General features: G+C 42.3%; 1 protein-coding gene across 2 annotated transcripts in view; it reads left to right on the top strand.

Annotated features, from left to right (window-relative positions):
* The window catches only part of LOC124138881 (RNA cytosine-C(5)-methyltransferase NSUN2-like), a 32,155-nt gene extending 21,316 nt beyond the window's left edge, over nt 1–10,839 (top strand). For both annotated transcript variants that reach the window (XM_048398901.1, XM_048398900.1), the window contains exons 16-22: nt 101–193; nt 2,744–2,879; nt 3,891–3,971; nt 5,840–5,978; nt 6,431–6,470; nt 7,431–7,558; nt 9,781–10,839. In XM_048398901.1, the coding sequence (XP_048254858.1) occupies nt 101–193; nt 2,744–2,879; nt 3,891–3,971; nt 5,840–5,978; nt 6,431–6,470; nt 7,431–7,558; nt 9,781–10,076 (913 nt within the window). In that variant the 3' untranslated portion in view covers nt 10,077–10,839. The remainder of the gene's footprint in view (nt 1–100; nt 194–2,743; nt 2,880–3,890; nt 3,972–5,839; nt 5,979–6,430; nt 6,471–7,430; nt 7,559–9,780) is intronic.
* The last annotated feature ends 3,802 nt before the right edge of the window (nt 10,840–14,641 follow it).

The following is a 14,641-nucleotide window of genomic DNA, read 5'->3' as shown; positions in this document are numbered from 1 at the left end:
CATCCACTTGCTTGTCAAGCACTTGTGAAATGAAGAGCAGCATGACCTTTACCCCTCCACAGTGGTTCATCATGACAGACAACTTGTTTTCTACCCACAGAAGGCCGCCTCAGAAGAGACAGAAGATATTTGGATATAAAGAGGACCCGTTCCTGTTCTTCAATCCAGATGATAAAGTGTGGCCCCCTATCAAGTAAGTGTCACCCTGTACGGTTATGCTCAGTAGGGATGGTTGGGTATCCTAGTTTTTAGAATGTTGGTTTGTCACGCCCAGGACAGTCTTCCTGTTACTGCTGTGCTGTGCTGTATGGGGGCGGTCGGGTAGCCTAGTGGATAAAGCAGTCGCTCGTCACTCCCGACATGGGTACAATGTGTGAAGCCCATTTCTGGTGTCCCCTGCCGTGATATTGTTGGAATATTGCTGAAAGCTGCGTAAAACCATTCTCACACACTCACTCTGTACTGTTACTGTACTGTTACTGTACTGTACTGTTACTGTAACTGTTACTGTACTGTACTGTACTGTTACTGTTCTGTAACTGTACTGTACTGTACTGTTACTGTTACTGTACTGTACTGTTACTGTTACTGTTACTGTACTGTACTGTTACTGTATGTACCCTCATGCTTGATCATTGCTTTAGATGTCTAGTAGGCTTGTTCTGGTGTGTCTGCTCAGGGTTCCCCTTTCTACAAAGCAATGTAGTTGGTGGTGTTCCCATTCACTGCTTTAGATGTCCAGTGGGCTTGTTCTGCTCAGGGTCCTTGTTCTACAAAGCAATGTAGTTGGTGGTGTTCCCATTCACTGCTTTAGATGTCTAGTGGGCTTGTTCTGGTGTTTCTGCTCAGGGTCCTTGTTCTACAAAGCAATGTAGTTGGTGGTGTTCCCATTCATTGCTTTAGATGTCTAGTGGGCTTGTTCTGGTGTTTCTGCTCAGGGTCCTTGTTCTACAAAGCAGTGTAGTTGGTGGTGTTCCCATTCATTGCTTAAGATGTCTAGTGGGCTTGTTCTGGTGTGTCTGCTCAGGGTCCTTGTTCTACAAAGCAATGTAGTTGGTGGTGTTCCCATTCATTGCTTTAGATGTCTAGTTGGCTTGTTCTGGTGTGTATGCTCAGGGTCCTTGTTCTACAAAGCAGTGTAGTTGGTGGTGTTCCCATTCATTGCTTTAGATGTCTAGTGGGCTTGTTCTGGTGTGTCTGCTCAGGGTCCTTGTTCTACAAAGCCATGTAGTTGGTGGTGTTCCCATTCATTGCTTTAGATGTCTAGTGGGCTTGTTCTGGTGTGTCTGCTCAGGGTCCTTGTTCTACAAAGCAATGTAGTTGGTGGTGTTCCCATTCACTGCTTTAGATGTCTAGTGGGCTTGTTCTGGTGTGTCTGCTCAGGGTCCTTGTTCTACAAAGCAATGTAGTTGGTGGTGTTCCGATTCATTGCTTTAGATGTCTAGTGGGCTTGTTCTGCTCAGGGTCCTTGTTCTACAAAGCAATGTAATTTGATGGTGTTCCCATTCACTGCTTTAGATGTCTAGTGGGCTTGTTCTGGTGTTTCTGCTCAGGGTCCTTGTTCTACAAAGCAGTGTAGTTGGTGGTGTTCCCATTCATTGCTTTAGATGTCTAGTGGGCTTGTTCTGGTGTGTCTGCTCAGGGTCCTTGTTCTACAAAGCAATGTAGTTGGTGGTGTTCCGATTCACTGCTTTAGATGTCTAGTGGGCTTGTTCTGGTGTTTCTGCTCAGGGTCCTTGTTCTACAAAGCAGTGTAGTTGGTGGTGTTCCCATTCATTGCTTTAGATGTCTAGTGGGCTTGTTCTGGTGTGTCTGCTCAGGGTCCTTGTTCTACAAAGCAATGTAGTTGGTGGTGTTCCCATTTACTGCTTTAGATGTCTAGTGGGCTTGTTCTGGTGTTTCTGCTCAGGGTCCTTGTTCTACAAAGCAGTGTAGTTGGTGGTGTTCCCATTCATTGCTTTAGATGTCTAGTGGGCTTGTTCTGGTGTGTCTGCTCAGGGTCCTTGTTCTACAAAGCTATGTAGTTGGTGTTGTTCCCATTCATTGCTTTAGATGTCTAGTGGGCTTGTTCTGCTCAGGGTCCTTGTTCTACAAAGCAGTGTAGTTGGTGGTGTTCCCATTCATTGCTTTAGATGTCTAGTTGGCTTGTTCTGGTGTTTCTGCTCAGGGTCCTTGTTCTACAAAGCAATGTAGTTGGTGGTGTTCCCATTCACTGCTTTAGATGTCTAGTGGGCTTGTTCTGGTGTGTCTGCTCAGGGTCCTTGTTCTACAAAGCAATGTAGTTGGTGGTGTTCCGATTCACTGCTTTAGATGTCTAGTGGGCTTGTTCTCCTGACTTTGTGGAAGAGAGCTGATGTCAGATGAAGGCCCAAGTTGGAGTCCTTATGTAACTACAGTTTTCCACTGCTCAGCATCACGAGAGACCCATTGTCTGTAACTTAATGTGCTGAGAAGGACAATTTAACTCAATGATAACTATTTGATTGGCATTCTAAAAAATTGGTGAGTAGGTAATAAAACATAGAACATTATGGACAACAACTTTATGGACAACAACTTTATGGACAACAACTTCTGGTAAATCCTGTAAACGTTGCCTTTACAGTAATTAACGAAGTTGTTATCCATAAATTGTGTCTACTTTGTCATCCGTCAACTTTTAAGTAATGCCTGTCAAACAATTTAAACTTGAAGTTGTTATCCATAAGGTTGTACGTTTTCTTGACTATTGATGCTGTTTCAGGAAATTCTACAAGGTTCCGGACGACTTCCCCGTGAGTCAGATCATGTACAGGTCGGAGCTCGGCAACAAGAAGAACTTGTACTATGTGTCTCCTTCCATCCGCAAAATAGTGCAATACAACATGGACAGAATCAAGGTGAGTACCTGGCACACCATCGCTCACTCCACCTTGCAGTGCAACACCGACAGAATCTAGTTGATGTCACAAGACTTTTTAAGCAACATTTAATCCAACTTCCACGATGTAGTATGTTATCAGTAACGTTGACAGGGTAGGACTCAAATCATATCCGAATGTGTGCCAAAACTTTAAAAGAAAAGGTATGTATATAGCTTAGTGAAGACTGGATAGACTTAGTATGTAACTGTTGTCATGGTGAAATGGGACAGCATTGAAGTTTTGTTAGAATTTGACTGTTCAGCAGTTGTAGTTTTGCTTATGTCTACTCCACATGGATTATTGACATTAGAGATTTTTCTTTTATGGAGAATAATCATCCTTAGCCAGTTTTCATTGCAAATTTACTTGAACAGTCTTGAGACTTGAATGATCTTAAAAAGTTGTCTTGAATGAGGTCAAGGAAGTAATGTTTTCAGACTGAAAGTAAGTGGCGGTATTTTAAGATTAGAGATACTTTGCGGAATAGGGGGCAATTATTGTAGTCGTTATTGCACATTTTGAAATTTATATTTGTTTGTGTTTCCATGGCAACCATTTGGATATTTCAGGACCATAACTAATGAACCATACATATTTCTTCATTACACTTTGTGAGTGAGTGCACATCAGAGATGTATTGAACTGGAGCTCTTTGTTATTCAGAAATTGTTAAATCTGTTTGCTATTTTGTTATGGAATAATAATTTAGAGGTTTGAAAATATTCTATGAAAATCAGTACTGAAAAGTGTATTGAAAAGTACCAATACTAATTCACATCCTTGGAAGGTATTGAAAGCTTGCAAAGAATCCAGGAAATCATTGGGTTTAGTCCTCAACCATCATGGTCATAATGTCAGTTATACTCACAAACTTTAAGATGAATGTTTTTTTATGTAATGAAGTATATGACATGCCTTTTGGGATTTTTATGCACATAATTAAAAGGGGCTGGGCATACACATGACTTTGTCTTGTGTTTTTTTCAGTTCATCAACATGGGGTTCAAACTATTAAGCAGGAATCCATCGCCCATCGTGCCTGAGTGTGACTTCAGGATTTCACAAGAGGTAAGTAATCGAAGGACCAGATGTTAAAGCCAAAGACAAGCAATCAGCTGGTTACAGAGGAGGCAAGATGTCAGCCTTTTGTAGACCACAGGATAGACCATGTGATCAGTCTGGTTGTGGCTGAGAATCCGGGGGCTGAGGATGTTGGGTGTGGAGTTGGGCGCTGAGTTGGGTGTGGAGTTAGGTGTGGAGTTAGGTGCTGAGTTGGTGTCTTGTTGGGCCACGAGTTATGGGCCAAGTTGGGTGCTGTGTTGGGCACCGAGTTGGCTGCCGTGTTGGGCACCGTGTTGGGGGCCGAGTTGGGGGTCAAGTTGGGCGCTGTGTTGTGGGTCAAGTTGGGCGCCCTGTTGGGGGTCGAGTTGGGCGCCGTGTTGGGGGTCGAGTTGACGCTGTGTTGGGGGTCGAGTTGGGCACCAAGTTGGGTGCTGTGTTGGGTGCCGTGTTGGGCACCGAGTTGGGGTCTGTGTTGGGCGCCATGTTGGGGGTCGAGGTGGGCGCCGAGTTGGTTGCCGTGTTGGGGGCTGTGTTGGGGGTCGAGTTGGGCGCCATGTTGGGCACCGAGTTGGCTGTCGTGTTAGGGGCTGTGTTGGGCACCGAGTTGGCTGCCGCTTTGGGGGCTGTGTTGGGCACAGTCTTGGGCACCGATTTGGCTGCCGTGTTGGGGTCCGTGTTGGGGTCTGTGTTGGGCGCCATGTTGGGGGCTGTGTTGGGGGTCAAGTTGGGCGACGTGTTGGGCACCGAGTTGGCTGTCGTGTTAGGGGCTGTGTTGGGCGCCGTGTTGGGGGTCGAGTTGGGCGCCGTGTTGGGCACCGAGTTGGCTGCCGCTTCGGGGGCTGTGTTGGGTGCCGTGTTGGGGGTCGAGTTTGGCGCCGTGTTGGGGGCCGTGTTGGGCGCCGTGTTGGGCACCGAGTTGGGTGCCGTATTGGTACCGTGTTGGGGGTCGAGTTGGGCGCTGTGTTGGCTGCCGTATTGGGCGCTGTGGTGGGCGCCGTGTTGGGGGTCGAGTTGGGCGCCGTGTTGGGCGCCAAGTTGGGGGCCAAGTTGGGGGCCGTATTGGGCACCGAGTTTGGGGCCGAGTTGGGTGCTGAGTTTGGTGGTGGTTATCATTGTTGATCGGGCTCAGGTCCAGCGCTCCAGATTAGCTTTTTGAGCCATTGAGTATTGACTCACATGTAATTCACATTGGGAATTGTTATTTTTTGTGGGGTATTCTATACAATTTTACTATTTTAGGTCCAGTTTATTGGGTTCTTCAATCACAATGAATAGACCTTTTTCAAAATAATTCTATTTCAATTGTATTTTAGGTAACTTTTAATTAGCATGAGTTCCTGTCCTGCCCAAATTGTGTCACATGTCTCATAACTTCCTAACAGTGATACACGTCTAGGTTACATTTAGCAAGATATTGCACACCTGCTCATTAGTCACTGCAGTAGAGTTGGTGTATTTATTCATGCATATTTGTATGCAAACAACTCAAAATTAATTGGGTTATTGTGATTTAGTTGGATATTTTAGTCAAATGTGCAGCTTATCTGGAGCTACTGTACCTGTCAAACATGTACCTCTATCACTCCCCTCTGAACAAGTAACATTGAGGATTTGGCACATTCAGCTATCTTCTGGATCAACAAGATTTACTCTGAGAAAGTGTTTTGTAGAGTTCGTATGAAAAAAATTAACACCATCTTGAGACCCAAATCCCCCGTTATTTTAGAGAGGGTGGATCAAAATGGTGTCTGAAAATCCTAGAAACTGTTACCTTGGAAGCAGCTTCCGGCCATTCCTCACCATTATACATGTAATCAATGACTGATTGACTGGAATAAGGGGGTTACAGCCAGTGGTCTGTGGTATTCCTTCAGTGTGTGGGCCTCCTGTACAAGTGGTTCCCCGGCCGGTATGTCCAAGTCACCAGGTCTGACATCATCATGCTGTTGAGCGAGGAAAACCCTTACATTATCAAGTTTACCAAGAATACTCAGGAGCAGATCGATAAAATAAGTGAGTTGATTAAGCCTTCATAAATGATGAGGTTTTACCAAAATATATATTTGCTTACATTTTCAGTTTTAAGTGCTGTGTATGACATGTTATTATGAACATTATTATGAGAGGTATTAATCATATTGTTTACAGATCATTCTACCCTGTCATTGAAAGATGATCTATTTAGATTGGTGAATTTTATTTAATTGAAGTGGTTAATGATCAATATGACTGCACTGAATATATGCGCAAGAAGAAGTGTTTGTTTCTCTTTCCTCCTACATCAAGCTGACATGCTGTGATAAGGGAATAACTGTTCAAAGCTCGCTCCCTCACTTTACGATGAATCAGCATTTAACAAGTTAACTTTAATGAATGGTATTGTGGAGTTTCACATGTTTTTCATTGGGAAGTGATTATTTAAAAGCTGCACCATTCTCACATGTTCGTATTTCAACCAATCACAGGTCATGGGAGTGCTGTATTTCACTTCAAGCCAACTGAACAGTAAGATTGTCTTGAATTCTCTCCCTGTTTTAATTTAAGTCACCTCTCAACAATCTTGTGATTGTCATTCACTGAAGGGGCGGTCAGGTAGCCTAGTGGTTAAAGCGTTGGCTCGTCACGGGTTCGATTCCCGACATGGGTACAATGTGTGACCCCCATTTCTGGTGTCCCCTGCCGTGATATTGCTGGAATATTGCTAAAAGCGGCGTAAAACCATACTCGATCACTCACTCACTCATTCACTGAAGCTACCAACCCGTGAAGATCCGAGTCAGAATAGGTCTTCTTGCAACCCATGCTTGCTGTAAAAGGCGACTATGATTTTGTAGAGGCCACTAACGGGATCGGGTGGACAGACTCCACCTGGTTGTTGCCTGTCATCATATCCAAATTGTGTAGATCTATGCTCCTGATATGAATCTCTGGATTGTCTGGTCCATACTTGATTATTTACAGATCACCATCATATAGCTGGAATATTGCTGAGTGCAGCGAGGGATGTTATTCAAGGGATTTCTCATGCTAGAATATATTATGATATTGATAGTGTAGTGGACAGAGCATCTGCCAAGGGAGTAGATGGTTGGTGCTTCGATGCCCTGGCTGTGTCATACTAAAAGACTTGACTTGTTGTTACCCTGCCTGGAGTTTGGCATTAGGGGATAAACCAAGGACTAGTTAGCTTGTAGTCAGTATAATGTTTCTGAGTGGTGTATCCTTTTAAAAACTGTGACATTGTATCTTAGTGGTCTAGCAGCGTGAAATTGGCAGAAGCAGCTACGCACACACTCCCATGTATATCTGCAACAATCTTGAATGTTATGTTAACCCAATTTCTCCTCACCACCTTAAGCTGACCTGTACCCCTGTCAAACAGATGTGAAAGATTACTGGTACTAAAGATAGATTAAGTCTAATCAACTGTGATTGTCGTGGTCATGATGGTCGTGATTGTTTCAGGGATCCAGACCCAAAATGTGATATAGTGTTCACGGGGTGGAGAGGGAAGGTCTCCATTAGATCGTTTGTAGCCAACTTCGACAGACAACACTTCCTCCTCCTGTGTGGGATGGACCTCCAGGAAATCAGTAAGTATATTTAACCTTATGTTGTGGTAACATGCTCTTTATCTGTAGTCTACTGTCCTTGGAGGACAGACAGCCTCCGTGGTCTAGTGGTAAGGCGTCTGCCCGGAGAGCGGAAGGTCCAGGGTTCGATCCCCGGCTGTGTCATACCAAAAGACGTTAAAAGATGGTACTTGTTGTTACCCTGTCTGGCGCTCCTCGGCATTAAGGGGCTAAAACAAGGACTGGTCGGCTCGGAGTCAGTATACTGTGTGTGAGTGGGGTATTCATGTTAAACTGCGGCATGGTATCTCAGTGGGCTAGCACTATAAATCGGCACCGGTCCGGACTAGTACAAGCACACACACTAACACACACACTAACACTAACACACACACACACACACACCAATTGGCTATATAAGTGCAATAATCTTGGACGCGACGTATAACCCAATTTCACCTCACCTCACCTTTGAGGACATTTACGTTTTCCAGAGACATGGGGGTGTTTGGGTAGCCTTGTAGTTTGAATTACCCTGTGGGTTTGAGTTGTGATGCTCATGCTTGCTGTCTCCTGTCAAGATATTGCTGAAATATTGCTGAATATGAGTGTAAACTCAAATTGTCAAATAACCAGATTCCCATTTAGTTCCAATCCTGGCAGTAATGGCAACATAGTGGAAATGTTTAGGCCCATTGATATTAGGCAGCCCCCTTGTAAAGGATCTAATCATGTGACCTTTTGGGTGACCTCTGTGTAAGTTCAAAGTCACTTGAGGTCAAAATATGGAACATTATTCAATTTTCATAAAATTTCATATGAATTCATAACATGTCTAAGCATTTCCCAATCTCTAATGATTGACACTTAGTTGTTATCTCAATACCTGTCATGGCTTTGTCAAATGTCAAGGTCGGTTTGAAGGTCATTCTCTTTTGAAATGACTTGTAGTTTCATTCAGGAAGTATTGTTAGTTTAGTATGGTGACCTCACATTTGTAAAATATTTAAGTAATGTACTCACACATGATTGGATGACCTTGAACACAAGGTCTCTCAGTGGGAAGTAGACATCCAAAAGCTTGTGTAGTGATATCGTTAAATTGGAAGTGTTCATAACTTAGTTATAAGGTAACCAGAGACATGAGACTTTCTGTTTCAAAGTTGTACTGCATTGGCCATCAGATGATATGGTCAAGTAAAAATGGTTCATGATATTTGTTTCTGATGGGGGAAGTTTTGGGGCATTCAGGAAATGGCGGGGAAGGAGCTGCTTCTGTTTTGTCATGTAATGCAAACACCCTTCTTCTTATTATGATTTTCTCTCCTCCCTTCTCCCACCCCACATTAGCATCAGCATCAGCATCGGCATTTGGTGAAGGCATTCCCATCCTATTCAGAGCCATAAATTGAAAAACGTTCAATATTTTTCATGGAAAACAACACTAGGCTTTGTTTCCATGACATAACTCCCAAACTAATTAATATTTTTGCATGAAACTATACATGTGCAATGACCACTTGCTCAACTATTGCCTTTTCATAATTTTCAATTTTGAATTGTTTTTCATTTCTTGTTTCCAAAATTTGTTTGAATCAATTTGGACTCATTCTCAAACAGGTAGTGTTTGTTTCCCACCCATACTTGACAGCTAATGAACATTTCTGCATGAAACCATTATGTTTCCATGCTATAATTTGCTATTAATGTTTTTTGGATTTGCAAACACATTTCTATGACAACTGAATGACTTTATAACAAAAAAGTATGGGGGAAGACATGTTTTTATGAGTAAAATCACATTCTATTATTATTATTATTATTATTATTATTGATGCATTAAAATATGTGTGCATGAACTTGACTCTTTTCTTCCTGCAAATTGTTGATGTTTGTAGTGGTATGCACAAAGGGAGACAACCAGAGTTGTCATGATGTAGCCCTCACGAATAGAATAAACGTGTCTCAAACACACTCCTGCGTCCATCCTGATTTTGAAGGAATAGCTAACATAACAATGTTGTTCCAAGCCAATGTCACTGTATACATACATATATACATACAAATACTGTATACACTGTCATGCGTCCCCTCTGTAGTGATACCACCAAGACACTATTGTAGAATCTGGCTCAGGAAAATCAGACAAAAAAGATGCATTTGTTGAGAGATTAACCCCAAATAAGTGATGTTGATGAAAGTCCCTGTCGTTTATGTATCTGATGCTGTACCTACTGTTGCAGGAGCGAAAGTGCAGGAAGAGAAAGCAAGAAAGAAGGCAGCTGAAGTGATGAAGGAAAAGACTGGGCAGGGGGAAGCTGGAGAAGGGGAGGGGGACTCCAAAGAAGGGGAGGGGGACTCCAAAGAAGGAGAGGGGGACTCAGAAGAAAAGATTGATTCAAAAGGAGACCTTAAAGTGAATATGGGCTCTAAAGAAGAGATTGTTGATTCTAAAGATGGGGATGTAGAAGAAGTGAAAGTGGACTCTAAAGATGGCAAGACAGCCAAGGCTGGTGTTGCAGAAATGGAGCAGACATGATAGATGTATGAATCTGTATGACGTCGGGAGACTGTGTGCTGGAGATCTGATGGAAGTGAAAATATAACTTTCTGTAGATTCCAACACTGTGAAGGAGATTGATAGGAAAAAGAAAAAGAACATTTGCTTTTATTACTGTACAGATTTGTGTACAAAATTACAAAGAAGTACTTTTTTAATTGTGAAAATTTGTCAAGTGCAATCTTTTATGATTGGTTTAAATAAAATTGAGCTATGTTTTAATTGAGACATCAAGATTTATTACGACATGGCTAAGATTCGAGTTGTTTCCAGAGTACAATTGAAAACTGTGAAAACTTTTCTTCGAAACCTGGTGCATGTACACTGCTGTAAAGAATAACTGAGGTCATCAAACGTTTTTAAATTTAATAGGGCCAGTACAAAATATTACCTACTTGCAGGGAAAGTTGAGTTTAGGAAATGTTAAGAACCTTGTTTATTCTGTAATATTCCACCAGTATGAGGGTGGACCATACAGTCCAGTGCTTGACATCATGAGCGCACTCACGCACGCACGCATTTACATCGGTATATAAGTGCAATAATCTTGGACATAACCTTAAACCCAATTTCACCTCACCTCACCTCACCTCACCTCACCTCACCATGAATGCACCACATGTGACGTCATAGATCCATGACTTAAGATGCACCATTTGTCTTGTTCAGGATGAGTGGGTAAATTTGGCAAATTACTGCAGTATTTTGTGATAAGAATAAACACTCTGTGGTTTACACTTGACTGATTGTTAGTTTTGTCAATTGGTAGATTAATGGAAACATCACTTCTAGGGCTGGGACAGGTAACTCGGGTACCCAGAAGACAACCCGGACCTGTGGTTAGTCACGTGAATTACCTAAAACTCTATGGTTACACAACAAGTCACTTTTGAACACATTCCTTTTGACTTTTATATTTTTGAATAAAGATAAAACTCCATGCAGTAAACTTCAGTGTGTGCATGACCAGATCGTTTTACACATGTATCTAAATACATTTTGCCAGGGCTACGGTCAAACTTTTCCAAATCGGACAGTTTGTACCTATCTCTAAATATCTACAACGGGTATCCGGGTAGGGTCGGGTAAAAGGGTGGAGGGTATCCGGGTAGTAAATTTGGACTCGCCCCAGCCCTAATCACTTTTTAACGTACACACTTCTCTATTTCGCGTTTCTATTGGCGGTGAGTATATGATCGGTAATAGCCATTGATTAACTGGTAACCTGCATCCAAGGTTCACCAATCGTACACAAAATACGAAAAAGAAACAACACATTTTCTGTATTATTTATGTTAGTCAGTTTGTTGTTTTAAGGCCGCCCTCCGCAATATTCCCCCTATATTACGGCGGTCCGTGAGTCGCCTCTTACGACAAGCATGGGTTGATGATGACCTATTCTTACCCGGATCTTCAAGGAAGTATTGTTTATGACATGTTTCCAGACAAGTGTCAAATGTCTGACATTTGAATATGTATTGGTTATTCGGTACATATCCATTGATGAATGGCTTAGAGATATTTCTCAAGGATTCACCGCCCGATCGAGCATTTGCTGCTTGAGTCACCTGAGGGGCAAAAGAAAGTGTACGGAGTTTGTATTTTATGTAATTGGAAAATGAAGAACCGTTGTTCAATTTGGTTGTGCCGATTTAACCAATTATTAAAGATTATATGACGAGTGTGAACTGTTTATCATACAATAAAACACTGCAGGGAGTATATGGGTATACACTGACATCTCAGTGGCTTAACCCGCACCTGCACTAACCCGAATTTCAGATTCATGTACTTATTGTGAGTATTGAATACTGTTCAATTGTTAATACATGTAGTTAGTGAAAAGGGACTATGCTTGTCGTAAGAGGCGACTAACAGGATCGGGTGGTCAGGCAGCCTGACTTGGTTGATGCATGTCATCGTATCTCAATTGCGTGGTTCAATGCTCGTGACATCAATCACTGGATTGTCTGGTCCAGACTCGATTATTTACAGACCGCCGTCATATAGCTGGAATATTGCTGCGTGTGGCGTTACACAACAAACAAAAGATGTAGTTCATTTAATTTTTGTTTTACCCCCCCCCCCCCCCCCCCCCCCCCCGTGGGGATTCCGTGTTGGTTTAGGTCACCAGTAATTGTTGGTCAGGCTCGGTCACCAGTAATTGTTGGTCAGGCTCGGTCACCAGTAATTGTTGGTCAGGCTCGGTCACTTGGTTGATTACGTGACATAATACCCCGACGGCGTGGGACGTTGCTCATTATAGTAATCACAGGTTTGTTTGGTCCAAATTCGATTGTATAAAGGCCGCTATCATACTGCGTTAAAAACAGCACCATAGCATCTACACCCCTAAGGGGGGACCATCGTGTTTTTCAAACCCCTTTTATTAGAATCGAAACAGGGCCCGTGAAGACCTGGTTTAGAATAGGTCTTCAGAAATCCTTGCTTGCCGTAAGAGGCGACAATACTTTTAAGAGGCGTAGCTGATGCTCATGATGTGAATCACTGGATTATCTGATCCAGACTCGATTATTTCCCGCCGTCATGTATAGATGGAAAATTGCTGAGTGCGGCGTTAAGCAACAAAGAAACACAATTCTAACCGAAGTGTCAAGCTATGTAGCCGAATCGTTTTAGAATGCGGACTTATGTACTTGACTGAAAAACGAATGGTAGGGTGATCGATTTTGTATATACATATCTTCTATCGATGTCAGCTACAAATATTTAATTTGTCATCGAGTTATTGCCACAATCCCGCCCCAAAGACCAAGTTCTATCAATCGTTACATGTGTAAATGGTACCACAATGATAAAGACAATGGTTCATGGATATTGCTTAGCATTACTTATACCCCTTTGACCAAATATCGATCTACCTTTCGATTATTCAAGAAACATCCGAACATTTATGTCATCTTCGTGGATTATTCCCAGGAAAATATATTGGTTCAGTGTAAATAGCCATCGACTTTACGTAGAGAGTTTCGGCATGTATTCATTAATTTAAAGATGCTACTGAAACGCTCTCACTAACACCGTATCCAGAAACGATGTAGTCAGTTTGCTGCCTTATACTCAGTTCTCAATACAATCATCTTCTCGAGGCAAGAGCCTCCACTAGCCTTGTTTTCACTAGGCTTTGATATATGCCAGTGGACACGCTTGCCGCGGGAAGATGCTCTACAACCCGCGTGTTTTACATCATCGATTGCACAATTGCAGCATAAAAGACACTTTTTGCCATCAGATCATGCTTTCCTGCTGAGGTTGCGTTTGTGCTACATGTTTTCATATTTTCGTATCCAATTTGAACACCAGAAAAGTTTTTCTTGTATGCAACCGATTGGAAAGGGGTGTCATAGGAACTTTTGTTGCTGAGTGTAGTTGAGAAGAAACCCCAAAGTGCCGCAGACCTGAAACGCTTACCACTCTTGTGAAGCCCTCCAACACGGATATGCCTGCATACCAAGAGACATTATCTGGGCAAATCTGAGATTCGAACCCACGACCACCAGCCCCTACCATCAAAGGGACGATGACTTGGCAATCTTCAACGCTTGGTCATCCGAGCGACAACTTTTGGAGCATTTGGAACAAAATATCAACCTTTTCAGTAAAACGCGTCGCAATATAAGTGCAATAATCTTGGACGCGACGTTAAACCCCATTTCACCTCACCTGTCAATACAAAAATAATTGTCAGATTTGTCATTTAAATAACTATTATCTTTCAAATGACCTGTTGCTGAAATATTAGCCGCTAACTTTTACACACCTGTGCGTTTACGAATGCGACAAAAGATATGAAACCCAGACTAAATATTAAAGGTGAATACGTCGTCGAATCATCTTTCTTGTTTTTAACTGAACATTACTTGGAATATTCAAACAGATTACATTAACAATTTGCTAATGAATCTGTAAACCTTAATTCATCTACGTGAGCTGTGCAGGTCGAAAATAAAGTTATGCCTATATGGTAATGTGCTTGTTGACCAATTGTTGAAGGTTAACAAAACAAGTATGTTTTACTAGCAAGACACCAATACTGTGCGATTTAAGTTCCAACTTTCGTTGACGCAAGGCACGTCAGTGGAGCCATTTCGTGACATATACACATGCACAAAAGTTATGCGCCACCCATCATATTTGTGAGCTGTTACTTTTGGCACTTAATGATGACTATTATAACGAGATGTACGATTGTTATAAGCCGTATATGTAAACCTCATGTGATGCAAAAGTTGTCCCAAAGCAAGTTTATCTTGTGTTCCAAAAGAATATGAGCAGAATGGAATTTTACCGAAGACTGAAATTGATTGATTAGAAATCATTGAAAAACTGTTTTTGTCATGTAACTGTCATGATATCAGCAGACCATATCAGGTGTCACATAGACACCCTAGGGAGTGCAGAGTCTATTGCAAGACAGAAACGTCAGTAACGTGTGTATGATCCACGGACATTGACCACAGCTTCAACCGTACACCTCATACTCATTACAAGTCGTTGAATGCTTCTCTGAGGCAAACGGATCC

Source organism: Haliotis rufescens, unplaced genomic scaffold (genome assembly GCF_023055435.1).
Source record: "Haliotis rufescens isolate VD_foot unplaced genomic scaffold, xgHalRufe1.0.p SCAF_19, whole genome shotgun sequence".
Lineage (NCBI taxonomy): Eukaryota > Metazoa > Mollusca > Gastropoda > Lepetellida > Haliotidae > Haliotis > Haliotis rufescens.
This window is presented reverse-complemented; position numbering and strand designations above follow the sequence as displayed.